Source organism: Capra hircus, chromosome 23 (genome assembly GCF_001704415.2).
Source record: "Capra hircus breed San Clemente chromosome 23, ASM170441v1, whole genome shotgun sequence".
In the NCBI taxonomy this organism is placed as follows: Eukaryota; Metazoa; Chordata; class Mammalia; order Artiodactyla; family Bovidae; genus Capra; species Capra hircus.
Genome location: NC_030830.1, coordinates 21,870,148 through 21,891,921, shown reverse-complemented (window position 1 = coordinate 21,891,921; position 21,774 = coordinate 21,870,148). Strand labels below are relative to the sequence as shown.

The following is a 21,774-nucleotide window of genomic DNA, read 5'->3' as shown; positions in this document are numbered from 1 at the left end:
CTCCCTCTTGTTCTTTTACTCCCTCTGGTCTATCTCTTCCTTTTTTCTCTAAAGTTTTGAACTTTACTACTCATGTGTTAGTCCTCCTGAATCAGTCCTCTAAGTGTCTTCTATTTTCTGGGTGATTTTCATCTCTGATTTGTTGCATCTAATTGAGCTACTTTTCTCACTTGATCTTCCAGATAATTAATTTTATTCTCAGCCAACTTCCTTAAATTTGTCTATTACAATTTAAATGTGAAAATGCATGTTTTGCAATTTTAAATTATTTAAATGAACTACCTTTAAATAATTCCCCAATCTCATTTATTTTCACATTTTTCACGTTATATTTTCCACAGTTCACACCAGTGGGAGGCAACTTTCTAGGGGGGGTCAACTCAGCTTCTCCCTCTGGTTGCTGGGTCCGTTTAGGTAAGATGGTGGTGGTGGTGGCGGTGGGCCTGTGTATGGCTCATCATGGCCTCATTGACTAGGATCAGCTGTCTGGTTTGCTGACACTTGAGAAACCCAATGAGTGGTGGAAGGCAGAGCAGTTCCCACTGCTGTGAGTTGGGGTGAACCCACCCACAACCTGCTAGTTCTTTCCTGAGGGCTCTGTCCCAGGTGGAAGCCCTGTCACTGCCTCATGGATTCAGAGCCACTAGCCTTTTTCAACACAGCTCTTCTCTGTCTTCCAAGACCTGTTGGATCAGGTAGCCTTCTATCCTAGACCTTGAAAGGGGTATGTGCAGCCCCTGTGGAAGGGGAATTCATGAGAATCTCGGCTTTACCCCAGGTGTTCCTGCCATGAGCCTCTTGGTAAAGTCTTTCCCTCATAAAAACAGGAAGCACTTTCTGCTTCCAAAGGCAGCGCTCTCAGAGTGAAAGTATCAACTAGCACCTTTACTTTGACAAGTAACCCAAGTCAGGAGCAAATGTAAATGGCCTGGATACTGCGACTTTGAGTGACACCGCCCTGCCAACAGGAAACCACTACCTTTCATGCTCTGGGTTCTGCATGTGCTATAATGCAATCTCTATGAACTGCAGGCCTAATCCCATGAGCCTGTAGGATCCTGGCAGCTGCCCTCCTTTCTCATCTCTCCCAATTCAGTTCTGTCAGTCTGGGAGTCTTGGGACATAGGGTTCCTGCTTGGGGAAAAAAGGATTAGAAAAAGGGGACAGATATGAATGAGGTGTCCAAATTTTACCGTGGAGATTCTGAATGCCAAACGGATTCCGGCATGGGGTTCTCTCATACAACCAGGAGATTCAACTCAGCGTGGCAGATACCCACTCGTGTGCACACACAAGTTCTCTCTGTGATTTAATTTCATGTGTTTATTTCTTAGCTTAAAGACCAACAGAGTCTCTTCCGAACATCTGGTAAAAGCAAGAGAGAAAGAGGAAGTGTCTTCCTCAAGCCTGCAGGGACCCAAATGAAGATGAGAGGGGGCTCCTGGGGACGAATGAACGGACACTCAGATCTCTGGTCCCCCGGGCTGGCTTTCTCTCTGAGGAATGTGGCTCCATGGCTTCAGCAGCCTCTCAGAACCCACTGTGACTTTCGTTCATCTCCATGGTTACTGAGGATATGGGTCTGTTCCAGGACCTGGCAGGGCTCCGCCTAGGCCTGTGATGGGCTCCGTGATTCCCTCCAGGGCCCCGGCCGAGGTTGGGGCCATGGGGGCGGTAGACAGCTGTGTCAAGGACATTTCTCAGGGACAGGGAGTTTCTCTAGAAAAAGAAGGCAGAATCCTTTCAGAATGGGGTCCCCACCCCCAGCAAGCTTTCACCAGGGACTCTTGCTGGAATCTTCTTCCCCTTTAAACCGTCTCCCTCAAGTGGTAGTTCTTTCACCAGTCTTACAGTCTTTATTTCTTCTTTTGCGCTCCTTTCCCCCTCCTTCCCCACAAGTCAATAGTTTCCTCTGCACGTTGATTGGTTCCTCTGTTTCTAACTTGCTGTTTCTCTTTAGAACCTTTCTCCTAATCTTTCTTTCCTCCCTACTCACCCCTAACTTGATGGTCCTACTACTCACACTTCATTTCCTTATGTTCCTGCTACTCCTTCCCCCCAGGCACTTTCCTACGTATCAGGCACTCACCACGCAGAAGAAGAGCCCAGCAAAGAATCCCACGACCACTACAACTGAGACCAGAGTGATGAGGAAGATTTCCCACGGCTTCAGGGACCCACTGGGCTTCACTTCCTCCGCTGGAGTTCCAGCACTTGTGCTACTTTTGCCAGGAGTTGTTTGTGTTCCAGTTGGAAAAGAGGTATCAGAGCCTCCCGTGGTTGCACTGGATCCAGTTTTGGAGGCCGTGCTGGTCCCACTGGAGGCTGTGCTGGACCCAGTATCAGAGGTTGTGCTGGCCCCTCCAGAGGTCATGCTGGATCCAGTACTAGAGGTTGTGTTGGACCCTCCAGAGGTCATGCTGGATCCAGTACTAGAGGTTGTGCTGGCCCCTCCAGAGGTCATGCTGGATCCAGTACTAGAGGTTGTGTTGGACCCTCCAGAGGTCATGCTGGATCCAGTACTAGAGGTTGTGCTGGACCCTCCAGAGGTCATGCTGGATCCAGTACTAGAGGTTGTGCTGGACCCTCCAGAGGTCATGCTGGATCCAGTACTAGAGGTTGTGCTGGACCCTCCAGAGGTCATGCTGGATCCAGTACTAGAGGTTGTGCTGGACCCTCCAGAGGTCATGCTGGATCCAGTACTAGAGGTTGTGCTGGCCCCTCCAGAGGTCACACTGGATCCAGTGTCAGAGGTTGTGCTGGCCCCTCCAGAGGTCACACTGGATCCAGTGTCAGAGGTTGTGCTGGCCCCTCCAGAGGTCACATTGGATCCAGTGTCAGAGGTTGTGCTGGCCCCTCCAGAAGTCACACTGGATCCAGTGTCAGAGGTTGTGCTGGCCCCTCCAGAAGTCATGCTGGATCTAGTACTGGAGGTTGTGCTGGCCCCTCCAGAGGTCACGCTAGATCCAGTATCAGAGGTTGTGCTGGACCCTCCAGAAGTTGTGCTGGATCCAGTACTGGAGGTTGTGCTGGACCCTCTAGAGGTCACACTGGATCCAGTGTCAGAGGTTGTGCTGGATCCTTCAGAGGTCATGGTGGGTTCAGTACTGGAGGTTGTGCTGGATCCACTGGAGGTCTCTTGGGATCCAGCATTAGTGGCTGTGGTAGGACTACCATGGGTTGTGCTGGGTGCAGTGTTCGCGGCTATACTAGTCTCACTGGAGGTTGCACTGGATCCAGTGGTGGCTGTAGTGGGTTCACTGGAAGTTAGGCTGGATTCATTGTTGACAGTTGTACTAGTATCACCGGAGGTTACGCCTAATGATAATTATAAATGATGACATATATTGAGCATATATACTTTCTGCTCAATGCCTGGTTAAATTCATTACCTGGATAATTCTATTTAGTGTTTCACTACAGCCCAATGAAATAGATATTATTATTATCAACAGCTAAGATGAAAAAATTGAAGCTTATAAATGTTGACACTTGCCCAAGTTTATACAGCTAGTAAGTAGTAGAACAGGAATTTGAACCCAGGCTATTGAATCTGCATTTTTAACCACCAAGCTAAGTCATCCTCCACATCCACCTCTAAAACCAGAGTTACATGACCTAATTTCACCGAGAATGAGTTTATTCCATCAACTGCTGTACAATATTTAACACAGATAAAAAGTATTATAAAGGAATTGTAGAACCTAGGTGAAATGTATACATTGGCTAATTCATTTTTAAATCGGTATAGCTTCTTTCTTGAAAAATATTTCTGAGTGTTATTCAGAAACCATCTATATCAGAATTATCTGGGAAGCTTGTTAAAAATAAAGATTTGTAGGCAAACCACTCCAGACTAAATGAATCAGAATCTGAGATAAGACTAGGTATCTGAGTGATTATATATGTATTTAAGTTCCAGGAGCTCCTGAGCACAAGGCAAAGATCGGAAAAGAACAAGTTATATGTAGCTGAAATATAAAAGATCTCACAGGATTAAGGTCTGCAAATCAAAATCTACAGGTACAGGGAAGCATTTCCACCTTCCTGAAGGCTCAGCTGGAGTTAAGTTTGTGCCTGTTTTTTGCCTCTCACTACCTTGAAGGACAAAGATACTCAGGCTCCCCACATAAAATTTATCTCATTTCTGGTTCATTTTACTACTAACTTGGACCTGAGTGCCTATCACCTCACCCCACACAGGTGTATTTTTCCCTCAGGTTTATTTGAACTAACATAGGATTAGAAAGAAAGAAAGAAAGTGCTAAGTCATGTCTGACTCTTGGGATCCCATGAACTGTAACCTGCCAGGCTCCTCTGTCCATGGGATTCTCCAGCAAGCATACTGAAGTGGGTTGCCATTTCCTTCTCCAGGGGAACTTCCATCCCAGGAATTGAACCCAGATCTCCTGCATTGTAGGTAGATGCTTTATGTACTGAGCTATATAATATACGACTAGAATTTAGCTCTATTTGGGGAAAGCCCTGCTCCCCGCTGAAGTCTGCAATAGAGTACAAATTGGAGTTAAGATCAGAATCATGAGTAAGACTAAATAAGAAACTGAGATGAGGACTTCTTTGTGGTCCAGTGGTTGAGAGTGTGCCTGCCAATGCAGGGGCACAGGTTCGATCCCTGGTCTGGAAAGATTCCAGGTGCCACAGGGTGACTAAGTCCATGTACCGCAACTACTGAAGCCTGTGTACTCCAGAGCCCTCAAGCCGCAACAAGAGAAGCTACCACAGTGAGAATCCTGAGCACAGCAACCAGAGAGTAGCCCTCACTTGCTGTAACTAGAGAAAGCCTTCTCACAGCACGGAAGACCCAGCACAGCCAAAAACATATACATACATAAGGTATAATTTTAAAAAAGAAACTGAGCTAAACAAGAGTAGGGGTGATATGTAAAAGAGGAAATGGAATTGATCTGAAAAGTTTTGAAGAACAGACTAGGTGCATCAAAATTCTATGAGGGCTCATTTTGATACAAAATGATGAATTCTCAGGGAGTTCCCTGGTGTCTAGCGGTTAGGATTCGGCACTTTCACTGCCAAATGGCTCAGGTTCATTCCCTGTTTGGGGAACTGAGATCCTGCAAGCCATGTGGCACAGCCAAAATAAAAATTAAAGGATTCTCTAAGAAGTCATGCTTCCTAGCTGCACAATAGAAGATGGCCCAAGGGGTGTTTAATAGAGTGTCAGAAGTACGGAACAGAGTGGGGGTTAGTTTCGACTCTTAAATCCTTTTCTCCTTGGTCTGAGGCTGACTTACACTGATTGGGAATCAGGGTTAAGGACAGAAGGAAAATTAAGACTATAGAATATAGAAGAGGGATATTTTTAAATAAGTCAATTTTTCTTGTTATTAATATTTGACCCTCTAGCCATATCTCATGGATTATTGCCATTTATAGATGCATAAACTGAGGCACAGAGCAGCTAACTAACCTAAAGTGCATAGGTAACAGATGGAGCCATGATTCAAACATTGACAACTAGACACCAAGGCCACAGTTCTAAGCACTGTGCTTGACTGCCTCCTGGGTGATACCTTATTAGACTGAAGTGATTGGAGTGAAATGACCCTCAGTCTATGGAGGAAAACCAGAGCTGTTCCTAGTGGTGATCATCATCTCCCACGATCTCTCAAAAGTTCACAGATCACCCACCTTTAAAGAAAAGCACTCACCGTGTTGTAATAGTAGGAGATGCAACAGTAAGCAATACTTAAGGCGAATGTTTCTTTTCTGCATCTTGATATTCCTCTTCGTGGCTGGTAAACAAGGTGCTTGGATCCCAGATGTGGCCAAGACCTAGAAGACAAAGAACAGTATCTTGAGAAAGGAGAGTTCAAGGTGAAGAGATAAAGGCTGGAGCTTCCAAGAGCTTACGTCTCCTAAGTATATGTTCTTGGAAAGAATCTTGAGCTTGAGTGGTGGGAGATGAGATGCCTGGGCTACTTAAGCTTTCTTCACACGATGTTGTTGCCTCTTTCTTTATCATGGATAAGCTGCAGGGGCCTTTATAGCTTCATATAAGTTGGGGAGGAGTTGGGAAATTGACCTGTTTTTCAAGCAACTATGAGCAAGTAACAAAACAATACTGAGTCTGGGAAGGAATAGGCTGGGGGTCAAGAGGAAGGTGAGAAAGGAGAATGATGTGATCACACTAGGCAGGGCATTGGGCTGGGTTTGAGCAGGAAGTAGGATTGGATAAGGAGATCAAGATTGTCAGAGTGGAAGGGACCCACCCTTGAGGCAAAAATGGGGTCAGAAACCTGTTCCAGTTCACGACTTTGTTTCCTAGTCATGAAGTGCTGTGTGTTTGCTTTTAGCATGAAAGAAACTCTAACAGACTGAGCTGAGGGGGCAGGACCCCACATCTCCGAATCAAAAAAATATGAGACTTCAAAGAGAGTAGTAACTAGGGATCTGGGCTCCTGGGATACAGGCAGAAGACAGATGGTACATTGCTGAGTATGCAGTAGGCGCTCAACAATACACAATGACTGAACAGGGAAAGAGAGACCCATGGGCAATGTAGTTATCTTTGGGGTCTCTGAGGCATGGGGGATGAGGGTGGGAGAGAGTGTTGAATACGCAGGAACAAACTACTTGTCATATTCATAGCAGGTGAAGGGGTGATATAGGCCCTCCCTTTTAAAAATTTTATTGAACTATAGCTGATTACAATGTTGTATTAATTTCTGCTGTAAAGTGATTCAGTTACACAGATATATAGATTCTTTTTCATACTCTTTTCCTCTATGATTTAATATAGTTTCTTGGGCTATACAGTAAGACCTTGTTCTTTATCCTATGTATAATAGTCTCTATCTGCTAATCCCAAACTCCCAATCTTTCCCTCCCTACCCTCAAGGGCCACCTTTTGATTCTCAACCATAGAGGTTCCCTTCTTGTTTGTCTTCAGAGTAATTCATAGGAGCTTTTCCTCCCTGGGACCCTTCAATTGTTGCTTCTCATCAGACTTAATGAAGCATCTCCCAGGAGGGTATAGCATGGGAACCACATCAGGAGACCTCACCTCTGTTGGGGGAGGGAGATACATGGTCCAAGCTCCTTAGGAACTTCAAGTTGGGTGTGGACGCAGATCCAGTGGGAGAAAGGGCACACAGTTGGCTAAATGAGCATGACTGAAGCGATGCAAATGAGTGGAGGGTTTGAGGAGTTCATGGGGAAGACTTCTTGGGGCCAGGGCGAGGGGGTGGGGTTGATGGGAGTTCCAGTGCAGTCCGCATGATCAAAGTCAGCTGTCTCCATTCCCTGCCAGTGAGGAGAAGCTTCATGGAACAGGCAACATCTCAGGTAGTTTATTTATAGGTGAACAGGCATCCTTGACATGTTAGATCTGCTACAAAGAGGCTGGCAAGCAGGAGGTGGCTGGAATAATTGAGTCTGAGAGCCAGAAGGGATAGAGTGTGCTGGAAAAGGCTTGCATGCAAGCCTGCTTGGTTTCTGAGGCTGAGGTGTGAGGTGCCAGTCAGGGACAGGTGGGCTTCTGGACCCCCAGTAATCCTGTCCTGTGGCCAGAAAGCCAATAGTACTCTAAGAAAGAAAACTTCTTCCCTCTAAATTATTTGGAGGAGGAGGTCCTGAATTCAATTCCAGATTTTACCTTTTAGAGTTTTCCTAAAAGACATACATACTTATCAGTCTCAATGTAATTAAAATCTTTCAGTTCAGTTCAGTTCAGTCACTCAGTCATGTCCGACTCTTTGCAACCCCATGAATCGCAGCACGCCAGGCCTCCCTGTCCATCACCAACTCCTGGAGTTTACCCAAACTCGTGTCCATTGAGTCGGTGATGCCATCCAGCCATCTCATCCTCTGTCGTCCCCTTTCCTCCTGTCCCCAATCCCTCCCAGCATCAGGGTCTTTTCCAGTGAGTCAGCTCTTCCCATCAGGTGGCCAAAGAATTGGAGTTTCAGCTTCAGCATCAGTCCTTCCAATGAACACCCCGGACTGATCTCCATCAAGATGGACTGGTTGGATCTACTCGTAGTCCAAGGGACTCTCAAGAGTCTTCTCCAACACCACAGTTCAAAAGCATCAATTCTTCCACGCTCAGCTTTCTTCACAGTCCAACTCTCACATCCATACATGACCATAGGAGAAACCATAGCCTTGACTAGACAGACCTTTGTTGGCAAAGTAATGTCTCTGCTTTTTAATATGCTACTGAGGTTGGTCATAACTTTCCTTCCAAGGAGTAAGCGTCTTTGAATTTCATGGCTGCAATCACCATCTGCAGTGATTTTGGAGCCCTGAAAAATAAAGTCAGTCTGACACTGTTTCCACTGTTTCCCCATCTATTTCCCATGAAGTGATGGGACCAGATGCCATGATCTTCATTTTCTGACTGTTGAGCCTTAAGCCAGCTTTTCACTCTCCTCTTTCACTTTCATCAAGAGGCTTTTTAGTTCCTCTTCACTTTCAGCCATAAGGGTGGTATCATCTGCATATCTGAGGTTATTGATATTTCTCCCGGCAATCTTGACTCCAGCTTGTGCTTCATCCAGCCCAGCATTTCTCATGATGTACTCTGCATATAAGTTAAATAAGCAGGGTGACAATATACAGCCTTGATGTGCTTCTTTCCCAATTTGGAACCAGTCTATTGTTCCATGTCCAGTTCTAATTGTTGCTTCCTGACCTGTAATATAGGTTTCTCAAGAGGCAGGTCAGGTGGTCTGGTATTCCCATCTCTTTCAGAATTTTCCACAGTTTATTGTGATCCACACAGTCAAAGGCTTTGGTATAATCAATAAAGCAGAAATAGATGTTTTTCTGGAACTCTCATGCTTTTTCCATGATCCAGCGGATGTTGGCAATTTGATCTCTGGTTCCTCTGCCTTTTCTAAAACCAGCTTGAACATCTGGAAGTTCACGGTTCACGTATTGCTGAAGCCTGTCTTGGAGGATCATTTTACTAGCATGTGAGATGAGTGCAAAAATGTGCAGTAGTTTGGGCATTCTTTGTCATTGCCTTTCTTTGGGATTGGAATGAAAACTTTATGTTCCTTCAAACAATATAAGGATCTTGGAACACTTTCATGCTTATTATGTCTCCCAATTCATACTCTTGCATTATCAAGTACGTTAAATTTATCTTGTTTTTTTTTAACTTCATAAGAGATTATTGCTTATACACCATAAGAACATAGTCACACAGTTGACCTTTGTTGGCAAAGTAATCTCTCTGCTTTTTAATACACTGTCTAGGTTTGTCATAGCTTTTCTTCCAAGGAGCACATCAGTTCAGTCATTCAGTCATGTTCGACTCTTTGTGACCCCATGGACTGCAGCACACCAGGCTTCTTGTCCATCACCAACTCCAAGAGTTGCTCAAACTCATATCCGTCAAGTCAGTGATGCCATTCAACCATTTCATCCTCTGTTGGCCCCTTCTTCTCCTGCCTTCAATCTTTCCCAGCATCAGGGTCTTTTCAAATGAGTCCATTCTTCGCATCAGGTGGCCAAAGTATTGGAGCTTCAGCTTCAGCATCAGTCCTTCCAATGAATATTCAGGACTGATTTCCTTTAGGAAGGACTGGTTGGATCTCCTTGCAGTCCAAGGGACTCTCAAGAGTCTTCTCCAATACCACAGTTCAAAAGCATCAGTTCTTTGATGCTCAACTTTCTTTATAGTCCAACTCTCACATTCATACATGACTACTGGAAAAACCATAGCTTTGACTAGATGGACCTTTGTTGGCAAAGTAATGTCTCTGCTTTTTAATACACTATCTAGGTTGGTCATAGCTTTTCTTCCAAGGAGCGAGCATCTTTTAATTTCATGGCTGCAGTCACCATCTGTAGTGATTTTGGAGCCCAAGAAAATAAAGTCTGTCACTGTTTCTGTTATTTCCCCATCTATTTGCCTTGAAGTGATGGCACCAGATGCCATGATCTTAGTTTTCTGAATATTGAGTTTTAAGCCAGCTTCTTCACTCTCCTCTTTCACTTTCATCAAGAGTTCTTTAGTTCCTCTTCACTTTCTGGCAGAAAGGTGGTATCATCTTCATATCTGAGGTTATTGATATTTCTCCCAGCAATCTTGATCCCAGCTTGTGCTTATACCATTATTTAATAGAATAGTATATAGTCACAGAGCTACAGTAAGCTGCAAGAGAGTCTGGGAAATATAGTCCTTTGCTGGGTGGGCGTGTGCTCGACTAAATCTTGAGAATTCTATTGTCAAAGATGGAGAGTGGATATTAGTAGACAACCATAAAGCTATGACAATACCTTTGATTTATTGTGGATCTGATCCTGCTATTGGTTTTGTTTTGTTTCTTGCTGGTTTTCACTCATGGTACCTCATTAGTGCTTTGAGATTTATGACTATAAATTTATTTTTTTGCATTATTATGTGTGTAAGTCCTTTGAAACCCGAAATGAGTTCTGACCATCCACAGTAAATTTGCATGTTTTTGCCAAGCATAAGGAGGCAATCCCACTTGAAGATTCCTCTAAATTAAATCATAGGCTTGAGCTCTTTTGAATTACCAAGTTTGCATGATTTGGGGCTGCAAACCATGTAAAGTATTGTGTACAAATTATTTCTCAAAAGATACTTCCCCATCCTTCCTTCCTCTGCATTGAATTTAGAGGCAATTTTGCTCACATTTCCTTAGAGGAAGAGTGGGTTAGTTTATACACTCTCCCTGAAGGTTTCAGTTTTATGTGAAGGTCTACCAAGACAGTCCTTACTTGGGTCAGTCTGACTGAGGCTGTGCTACCAGAAGCTTAAATTCACTGGTTGGGCAAACGTTGGCTTGAGTAATCCCCTTACTCCTTGGGTTCCTACTTTAACTTTACTCTTTCCTTTTAGCATTCCTTATTGTCCTGCTGAGTCACTGATACATCTAAGAAGAAGTTTTAGTCCACCATCTTTAGTTTTTCAGCGTATTTTAAGTCAAGGCAGGGAGCCCATTATAGACTCAGACATTTAGTTTTCATTGGATTGTTCTGAGAAATAAATGATGGTATATTTAAAGGCACAGCACAGTGTTTAGTGGAGACTTCCCTGGTGGCTCTTTACTGCTCAGGCGGTAAAGAATCTGCCTGCCAATGCAGGAGATGTGGGTTTGATCCCTGGGTCAGGAAGATCCCCTGGAGAAAGAAATGGCAACCCACTCCGGTATTCTTGCAGGGAAATTCCATGGGCAGAGAAGCTGGGCAGGCTACAGTCCATGGGGTGGCAAAAGAGTTGGATATGACTTAGCGACTAAACAACAACAATGTTTTGTACATAATAAGAAAGCAATAATAAAGGACAAAGGAAAACCATAAATACATAGCTGCTAAGTGTATTTTGAGATTTTAATTGTAGCATGTGGCAGTGATTTTCTCCTTACTTGTCATAGCATTTGGAAAAGACAAGGTGGGGAGTGAGAATCTCCCCCAAAATGAAGGAGATCTGGAAGATATGAGAGGTCAAAGGTGGCTTTCTGTCTACCCAGTTTGTATGTTGAAGCTGCAAACCCAAATGAAGAATGTCAGGCAATTACAAATTTTCAGGGGAGGTTCCACTCCATGTCAAGTTTAGAGACAAACATTTGTCTCAATCGCCAATATGCAAAGTGGGCAATACAATTTCATTCTACTTAACCACAACATTGAGGCTTTAACCCTTTTAGGTCTCAGCTTTCTTTAGAGTCTCCTGTTAGACTCCACACCTTATGTAGGTCCTGGACTTTGTTTCCTGTACCTTACATACAAAGAAGCTGTGAGAAGGTAAGTGTAAACACAAATATGATAAATGCCTTCAATATGAAGGTTGGTTCAAAGCTTTCCTCAGCCTCTCTGAGTCTCCGCATTCTCTTGGTTGTTGATCTAAACATTACTTACTATCTACCCAGCTGATTGATAGTTTCTACCCAGGTGACTGACACATTTACAAAGATTTTTTTTCAATACTTTATCCAGCATGTTTGTTGCTTTCATTAAGAGGAGTGGTTAATGCATCCTGTCCACTACCTTGCCGGAAAAGTAGAAGTTCTCAAAAGATTGTTTTGAGATTACAATTTCAAACTTGTTAAATGATAGGGCATTTAAAGTTACCTAGTACAATCCTAAGTACATAGTAAGCACTCAGTAACAAAGGGGAAAAGGAGGGGAAAGAAAGAATGCTCAAACAGATAAATGAAAAAACAAGTCATCTTGCCACCAGAAATACGAGTTCTTGTGTTTTTTTAAGCTGTAATAATAATATCCTTCTTCCTGCCAGTCACATTGTGTCCTGAGGAAATAAAAAACAATTCCAAACTGAAAAGGGCACACATGATTACTTGTGCATTATGAGAGCAAAGAGAAATTGTTGCACGTTTGGTCACTGTGACTTCTTAAGAGGTTCTGAACTGTGGTGAAGCTTTGGAAGTATCTTAATTTGAGCTCCTGTCCAAATATGATGAGGCTGCAGGTCTCCTCCAGAACACTCTCTGTATTTCTGGCTGTCCTGCTTCTGTGACCTCTGTCTTTTCTCTGGCTCTTGTTTTTCTTTTTACCTTGCTCATGACCATCTCCACAGCCAGTTCTCTGAAGACCACTGGAAGCCCATCTCGACCCATTTTATAATCACTCGCCTCTCCTCTGTAACCCCTTCTTCTGCGATACTTCCTTTTCCAAAGCCTCCCTCATATCCAGTCTGTGTCCGCACCCTGCCTTCCTCTTGTTCTCCTTGGTGGCCTTGTCTGTGACCCACTTTATGCCCCTCGTCATGGCTCCTTCCATGTCTTTGACTCCCTCCAGGATTCATGCCATCACCACCTCCCTGGTGGTGGTTCAATCGCTCAGTCGTGTCCAACTCTTTGCAACCTCGTGGACTGCAGCATGCCAGGCTTCCCTGTCCTTCATCAGCTCATGGCACTCTCCATGGCCTACCCTGTGTCTAAAGCCTATGCTCCTCCATGAACCAACTCATTTTCTAGGCCATGGAACATTCCAGAGCCCAATCCTGAGTCAAGGTCCAGACTAATGCCAATTCTGTGGTCATGGAAGTTGTAAATGACTCTTTTTTATCAGGGAAATAGAAATGTCCTTCTAGGGTCTTCCCTGGTGGCTCAGCGGTAAAGAATCCACCTGCCAAAGCAAGGGACACGGGTTCGATCACTGATCCGAGAAGATCCCACATTCTGCGGCGCGTCTAAGCCCCTGCCTACAACTGGTGAGCCTGTGCTCTCGAGCCCGGGAGCCACAACTACTGAAGTCCATGCATCTTACTAGATTCTGTGCTTCACAAGAGAAGCCACTGAAATGAGAAGAATGTAGAATAGAATAGAATGTAGAAATGCCTTCTGCCACTGCACCACAACTAGAGTGTGGCCCCTGATCTCCACAACTAGAGCAAAGCCCACACAGCAATAAAGACCCAGCACAGCGAAAAATAAATAAATAAAATTATTTTAAAAGTTCTTATAAAAGAGAAAATATATATATTATTAAAGTTAAATCCTTTTCTTTCATATCATTAAAACTTGGATTGCCAAAAATCACAAATTTTCTCTTTTCATCCATTCTTTGTGTGTGTCTCTCTTCCTCTTATTTATTTATTTATTTCAGCATCTCTGAGAAAACAGCCTTCCTGATTACTGCACTTACATATTCTCTATGTGAATGCTACGATCATTGCTCTCTACCTTGGCAAATCCACAGCCAAGAGTAGAGTCTCCCAGAAATAAGGAGGCTTTCATTGTGTTTATCAGCCAAGAAAGTCACATGTTGATGAGGGCAGGTAAAAACAAGAAACTTATGAGAGTTCATAAATTAGAAGTCAGAATAATACTTAGTTGGTTGGGCAGGTATTGACAGGGAGTAGACACCAGAAACTACTCAGATGCTAGGAATGTTCACTATTTTGAATGGGTTGGTGGTTATTCGGGTGCGTACACATTTTTAAAGTAATCAAGGTGTACGCTTGAGATCTGTGCACTTCTTGTAAGTTACACTTCAATTATTTTTTAAGATAAAGGAAGGCCCATTAAGAACTAAAAGTTGGAGAACCAGCTTTAAACACTGAGGCTAAGAGCACAGACTCTCCTGTGAAGCAGGCTTGGGTTGGAGCCCCAGTTCTGTCCCACCTCGCCCTGTGATCTTCAACAAGCACCTCCAGTCTCTGACTCCAGTGTCTAGCCTGTAAAATGGAATAATAAGAGTACACGCCCCAAAGGTGGGTAAGCAGAATTAAGGAGAAACAATGCTTTCTTGTACTTTAGACCAGGACCTCGCACCTAGTACACAGTTAATAAAGTACTAGTTATTATTATTACATCTTTACCTTAAACAATTAGAGGATTGTTCATGGCTGATAAGCCACATTTTGTTCTCCCCACTGGGAGAGATCAGAGAATCTGAAATAAGAAATGCAAGTAAGTTTATTATAAATTATGCCAGCTATTTGTGGCTAGTGTGTGGATCTGTCATTTATTTATTGTGTATTTACTCTGGCTCATCCTACATACATTGAAGTCTACTTCAGGAATACATACTGCCAAAAAAGGAAAGTGTATATATATATATTTTTAAATTTTTCGTCTGCACTAGGTATTCATTGAGGTGTACAGACTTCTCTATAGTTGTGGCTCATGGGCTTATAATAGTTGCCCTGTGGCATGTGGGATCTTAGTTCCTCGACCAGGGATCGAACCCACATCTCCTGCATTGGAAGGTAGCTTCTTAATCACTGGACCACCAGGGAAGTCCCCAGAAAGTATAAATATATTTAAAAAAAAATAAAACAAGAGAGATATATTAGAGGGTTAAAACTAGGATGGAGAATAGAATGTAGAAATGCCTTCTGCCACTGGCATGTGGCTATCACTCCTCTCCACCTCCCCCCCCCCCAACCCCGGAGAACTGCAGGGGGCTTTAGGCCTCCAAACAGGTCAGCTCTCAAAGCTCAGAAGCCTCCTCTGTACAAGAACGGGTGTTTCTGGGGCTCTGTCCTTGCTAAGGGTGTTCTCTTGTTATCCTCGCTTAGTGTGTCCAACTTATCTGATGTGTGCTTAGAGGTACCCCTGGTGGCTCAGATGGTAAAGAATCTGCCTTGCAGTGCAGGAGACCCGCATTTGAAGCCTGTGTCGGGAAGATCCCCTGGAGGAGGGCATGGCAACCCACTCCAGTATTCTTGTCTGGGAAATCCCCTGGACAGAAGAGCCTGGTGAGCTACAGTCCTTGGGGGTCACAAAGAGTCAGACATGACTGAGTGACTAACATACACACACACAAGAGGCACTTACAAAAGTGAATTTCTTTTCACTTGGGTAAAATCATAAAAACTGGGGGAAAGAGCCCCTTACTCTCATCCTGGGAATTAGCATGTGGGGATACCTATGACAGTGAAAAATCTGTTGGGGGCCAAATGTTCATCCCTTTCTAAAGATTCTTTTTTTAGTGCATAGTTCCAGGTTTGTTTTTTTTTTCTTTTTTACTGCGAAGTGTTATTTTATTTAAAGCTTTACAGTCACACTCTTGGATGGGCGTGTTCAGCATGAACAGCAGCTGCACTTGAGGATCTACCTGGGAGCACCAAAATGAAAATCACAGCCAGACATCACCTTAAAATTACTGGGATTCAGGGCGTAGGGAAGATGTTTTGAATTTATAGTGCTTCATACTCCATTCTAGACTTACACCCAGATCTATGCATAAAGGTCAGGTTGCATCAGTTGTTAAAATATTAAAATTCTTCTCTACCAATTGATAAATAACCACTGTACATAGCTCCCTGAGCAAAGTCCCTCCAATCAAAGACCTTCCCTCAGGACCCCAGGACTTGCTACAATCAGATGAAAGAAATAACCCTGACACAGTAGGATTCTTCTCAGGCTCTGCACCAAAACCAAGGCCTGTGCCATTCTGCTGGTAAATATTTTAAATATTGCTCCTGAAATGAGAAATGGAGAACTTGAGTGGGCTGGATTTTAGATAAGATCAATTTAAGAAATGCCCCTTTTTATATGTGTTTTGGGTCCTTTACAAAATCATAGTGGAAGACAGACTCTATTATGAGTCTATGTCTCATTACAGGATTCATGTGATAAATTTCTTGATTTCTTTGAGAGTAGCTTTTTTTCTGGAAATGCAATTTGCTTCTTAGGAAATCTCTTGTGTCTTTAGTTTGACAGAAGGAATACATTACAGTGTAGTTGTCTTTTTGCTTTGTCTTTTAGGAATTCCAGAATTAAAATTAACACTTAGTTTTAGTTCCTGCTATTTTTTTTTTTTTAAAGATAAACTTTCCTTTGTCCTCGCCTCTATCCACACCACATAGATCCGTGTATTTACCTCTCTCTTGGGCCCCCACTTCATCTTTGTTTTCTTTTTTTTCCACTTCTTGCTATATAATCTATCATTTATATTTTCTGTTTTGCTCCCTCTTGTGGCCTTTGTATTATGTCATGTGAGAAAGTAAAACTCTGATAGAGAAGGTAACAGTCTATCTTACAGTTCACCAGGCTGGGATAACAATGTAGATCAAACCAGATGCAAAGATTACTGGAAGTATTTTTCCCAAGGACACGCTGCAGCTGTGAAGCATCGAAACAGCCCCCTTCTTTGAGTGACTTAGCCACTTCCGATGATTTTGTCAATGAAAAATTTAGTTCTGTGAAATCATAGATGATCGCAAATTTGCCATTTGAAATTTTATCAGTAAGAAGGAAATAGCCCATTCTTATCTGGAGAATCTAAGTTACTCTGCCATAGAGAAGCAGCCTGGAATTCCCACCCCAGAGGAGATGAGACTTTCTGAATAACATTCCAGGTCTCTTGAAACTTTGTAGTTTCCATGGAAACTCACAGTCTCCAGTTGCTATGGATCCTTGTGCACACAGTCCTGCTTTGTTCTAAGCTTATTAAGACTGCTTCATTTAACTTGCACCCAAACTCCATGCTTTCCTCGACACTACAGTGCCTCTTACTTAGTTGATAAGAAGCTCCTTAGTCCCTCTAGTGTACAGACTCTTTTGGTGCAACAAGCCAATAAATCTGGCTTAATGAGACAAGTTTGCTCCCGCTGATCTCCTGTTGATGAGGCTAGCATATGTGTGACTTGCCACACATTGCTTTCTCGTTCTGAATGTCTTACTGGTCCCATTTCTATTATTCCGTTCCCATTCATGATCTATCTTCTAGGTGGGTCCCCCCATCTCCATGAACAGGAATTCACCAGACAGAACTCAGCCCTGCGTTAGCCCAGCTCAGCCAAGGCTGCAGCCAGAGAAATGAGGGTGATGCCTCAGGCTGCAAATATCCACTTGGTTGAAGCACATGTGTTGGTGTGAGGGCAAAACAAACTCCATGACAGGCCCTATAAAACCTGAAAAGGCCTCAGTTGTGATTTCCCCCAAAAATAAGTTTCAGTTCCCCGAAATGAGCCCAGCACACAAGGGCCAATCCACAGCAAGCCCGGGAAACTCAAATCAGGCCTGGGAAACGGGGACCAATCAGAACCCCTGGCAAGCCTGGGGGGAACTAATCAGGACCCGCAGCCAGCCCAGGAAATGAGAGCCAGTTAAAACTCAACACCTAACCCCTCACCAGAGGGTGACCAATCAGATCCAGAGACTCCCATTTTTCGAATTTTGCGCGCAAATATACCCTATATAAGCAATGTAACCCAGAACTCAGGGCTCCTCCCTGTAGCCGCTGTGTCGGTATCGGTGGGAGCCCCAGCTCCAGCTTGGTAATAAAAACTCTCTTGCTTTTGCATCGGATATCGGCTCCCTGGTGGTCATTGGGAGATTTCGCGACTTGGGCATAACATTGGCATGTGGTTTACACTATGTTTGTGCCCGTGCGGACAGGGATTGTTTCATGGGAGATGGTGCTGGTTCCAGGACTGGTGGTTGGCTCATGGGGACATCCTGTCCTGGTGGTCCTAGTACCTGGCACTGTGGTGGTGAATGATGCTCCAATAATGGATGTGCCCAGGCCAGAGGTACATGGGGCATCAGGGCTATCCCAGGGATGGTATTGCTGGTAGCAGGAGACGTGGAGTTCACTCCAGAAGCTGGGGTGACAGAAATGGGGGTATCTGGGTTTTGTTGCAGGGATCCTAGTGCCTGGGGAATAGATTACCCAACATGATGCACTTGTAGTGGAGAAAATGAATGGAGAGGCAGGTGTACTTAGAGCAGAGGGGTTGACTCTAACACAACTGTGGTGCTGGTTTGAGGAGAGGTGTTCTGGTGGGAAGAGAGACAGTAGAAAGTGATTCTCCCGAGGCCACAGTCCCCAGAATAGAGACGAGGGTCTTACAGAAGAGGAGGTAGAATCCGTGCATGCATGGTACTGCGGATGGTGGAGGCAGCAGCTGGAGGAAATGTGGCCATGGCTGATGGAGAAGAGGGAGATCTAGTCAAGTATGGAAGTGGCCAACCACAGAGAAGAGGGTGTGCTGGGATAAAAGGAACAGGGTCTGATACTCTTGTGATCTAGTCACTGGGTATAAGGACAGTGCTGGAGGAAGAGGTGACAGAATAAGATTTACCCATGGATGAGACAATGGTCACGACTTGGAGCAGAGGTGATATAATTGAACACAGTCATTGTAAGGTATAGTTCAGGCCGAGGCAGAAAAAGGAAACACAACCTCAACAGAAGTAGGTTACCTTTATTCAGGCAAGGAGGGGCGACAGTCGGCCTAACGACCAGGCTGAGTGGAGAGGGATCAGGGAGGCTCCATATTTATAGAGAGGTTTGTGTAAGCAATAAGGGAAATATTAATCAGGCGGGATGTTTCGGGTATACTTTAGTTGAGATGGCATTTGTAGTTGGGCAGGGAGTGATACGTCTTTTGGGCAGGTGTAGAGGGTGGAAGGTTTCTGGACAGGGGGTGATAAGTCCCAGATAGATGCAACCAGCCTGGAGCATCAGGGAGGGACCTAAAGTTCTGTTTTGTTTTCTCCGAAGTTAGATGATTCAGCAAGGGCCTTTGAAACTGTTGTTTTCTTTTCTAGGCCCAAAAGACTCCTTCAGTCTTGGTGATCAACAAAGTTGAGCTGAGTGTGCTCCAAATAGATATGGAAGAACCTGACCCACATGAAGAAGATGGTGACCCCAGGGACCTGGGCGAGAGGAGGGGGGACTCAGACAAGGGAGGAGGACATGATACAGAAGAGGCCGTAGAGAAGGGGGTGTCCGCAGCAATGTTGTGTTTAGATGAGTAGTGGCTAGGCTGATAGAAGAACAGTCTCAGTCACTGGAATAGCAGACAGTATCAGAACAAAGTGGGTAGAATCAGTTCCATTATGAGTGCTGATGGCAAGTGCAGAGATGGGTTTTTTTAACAGCAAGTGCCAGAGTATGAAAAAAAACTAGTTTTGGTCTTGGACTAGAACAAGGTTGGCAAACTCTTCCTGTAAAGAGATAGATGGTAGATTTTTAAGCCATTTGGTCACAGTCTCTGTCACAATTATGCAAAGTAGCTGGAAAGCAGCTATAAATGTAAACATATAGGTGTGGCTGTGTTCCAGCACTTCATTTGGAAAGACAAATAACAAGGAAGATTTGACTTGTGAAGTATCCTTCGCATCCCCTGGACCAATACCAATACTCAGTATTTTGAGATGGCCGCAGTGGTTTCAGAGGCCTGGGTGGGCACAGACTCCACAGGGGTTCCTGAGGCTATGGTAGAAGCCAACGTGGGTGGTCTCAAAGCCTGCGGTGGTTTCATTGGTGGAGACTGTGATGGGATGTGACTGTGATGGCAGATGCCATCATGGAGGCTGTGGTGCTCTCAGTGGGCACTGTGGTAGCTGTGGCGGGCACAGAGGTTTTAGTGGAGACTGCTGCAGTATCAGAGGCTGTGTAAGCAGCTGTCCTCCTCTCAGGACTGGGGGCGGAGGCCATGGTGCTCTCAGATATTGTGGGCCCGATGGTGGAGGCTGTGGTGGACACGCATGTTGTTGCTGAGGCCCGGTAGTCTTAGAGACTTTGGAGGAGGACTGGGTGGATTCAGAGGTCAGAAGAGAGGGTGCCAGAACTTTCCCGGTGGCCCAGTGGTTAAGACTCTAGCGCTTTCAGCACAAAAGGCTGGGGTTCCATCCCTGGTCAGGGAACTAAGATCCCACAGCTTGCCCGCACAGCCAAAAACCGAGCGTGTCGTGGGCACAGATGCTGCGTGGAGGTGGTGGGGCTCTCAGAGACTGTGGCTGAGGCCAGGAGAGGGGACTCACCTGAAACAGCCCCCTGCCACCTCTTTCCTCATCAGAGGGTTCAGGACAGTTGGAGGGCATCCGCCGGAGCCCGCCAGGCGGGGCATTCCGCTGGGAGAAGCAAGGGTGGTGAGTCCGCAGCCGGGGACTGTCGCCCTCTGGTGTCGCCCTCCACCAGACCGTGAGCCGGATTCAGGCTGACGCTGAGCTCTGTTAGGGAGCGAGTTCCGCAGCCGCAGGTCAAGTGGCGCCTCCAGGGACGGAGGGCCGCGTCCCCTCCTGGGGAACCTGGCGCCCCGGCTGCTAAGGCTGCCCCTCTGCTCTTGCACCCGGAGACCCCTCCAGCCCTTGGGGTCTTGGGCGCCCTCAGCCAGGGCAGTGCTTTCCTCTCCCCCGGGACTGGGGCCCTGGGAATGGGGGTAGCGATAAGCCTGTGAGCCGGGAGCCTATTCCCTGGCTTGCCACTCACTCCTTAAGTAATTTTTCCTAACCCGAGCCCAGCTCCAGAGCTTGTTAAAGGACTTGTCCTTAGATTTCCAAGTGATCATTATCCTGGGAGAGACAAGTGAGAAGGGAGACATTCAAGGCCGCACCCTGGGGCCCACAGTCCCCGTCTGCTTTGGGGAGATGAAGAACCTCCCCCACTCCTCCAAACCCACGCCCTTTGACCCCGAGTGCTCCATTTTGGTGCCTTGAGGGGGAGGCATTGGTCGGGTTGGCTGTTTTGCTTTATTTTGTTTGAGTTCTTTGAATAGGGTCCCGGCTCAGAAAATGCAGTGTTTAAGAGTCTGGGGTTAGGGGGTATCTGCTTTCCTCCCAGGGCGAGTGACCTGTCCCGGCAGCTGTCACATGATCAGTCACCATCTGCCAAGAGTCTGGAAACCTGGCTGCCTCCTCCTTTTTTCCTACAGCACCCCAGCCTTCTCTGGGAACCAGGCGTCTCTGCCTCCAGGCTCTCTCCAGGCACATATGATGGGGCTCCCTCTGCACCTGGCTTGCCTGCTTTTCAGAACCCATGTTACGGATCTGCAGCAGGAGATGCAGAGAGCTCCTCAGGCCTGAGGGCCCTCCCAGCCCAGAGCTGGATCCTGACAGATGATCCAGTGGTAGGAGGATCCAGACCAGGAGTGGTGTCCACGATGGCCTTCCAGCCTCCCGCAAAGGGGGTTGCCAAAAAGCTGCCCACGACCCTGCTGCTTGATTCTGGACGGAGTCAAGTTTGGAAGGCCTTTGGCAAACTAGAGAGGCTTTCTCTTGCCTTTCTCTCTCACTCTTGCCTTATCCTCTTCTAGCAAAGGTGAGACCCAAGTCTACATGGATGACGGGCAGATGTTCTGTCGGGACCTACATCTGGACGTAGGTGGTTTTAGAGCAGGCTGGTGTCTTAACAAGTACTGGACGTGGCAGATGTGCATAAATATGGGCTTAATTCATTGGAGTCTTATTTTACTTTGTGTAGTACTGACTTGTGATATGGAGAAGGCAATGGCACCCCACTCCATTACTCTTGCCTGGAAAATCCCATGGACAGAGGAGCCTGGTAGGCTGCAGTCCATGGGGTCGCTAAGAATTGGGCACGCCTGAGCGACTTCACTTT

General features: G+C 45.4%; 1 protein-coding gene across 1 annotated transcript; it reads right to left on the bottom strand.

Moving 5' to 3' along the window:
* On the bottom strand, positions 1,491-20,884 carry MUC21 (mucin 21, cell surface associated). Its single transcript, XM_018038651.1, has 4 exons — positions 20,771-20,884; positions 20,199-20,584; positions 2,090-3,296; positions 1,491-1,719 (listed from the first exon to the last, which is right to left on the bottom strand). Exons 1-4 carry the CDS (start codon positions 20,882-20,884, stop codon positions 1,531-1,533), a joined length of 1,896 nt encoding a protein of 631 aa, XP_017894140.1. The 3' UTR covers positions 1,491-1,530.

Coding starts and splice junctions, on each gene's coding strand:
- MUC21 (XM_018038651.1), bottom strand. CDS start 20,884: ATGCCTCCCCCTCAAGGCACCAAAATGGAGCACTCGGGGTCAAAGGGC. Junction 20,585..20,770: donor CGGGGACTGTGGGCCCCAGG/GTGCGGCCTTGA, acceptor CCCCATTCCCAG/GGCCCCAGTCCCGGGGGAGA. Junction 1,720..2,089: donor CTGGGCTCTTCTTCTGCGTG/GTGAGTGCCTGA, acceptor TTCTTTTTCTAG/AGAAACTCCCTGTCCCTGAG.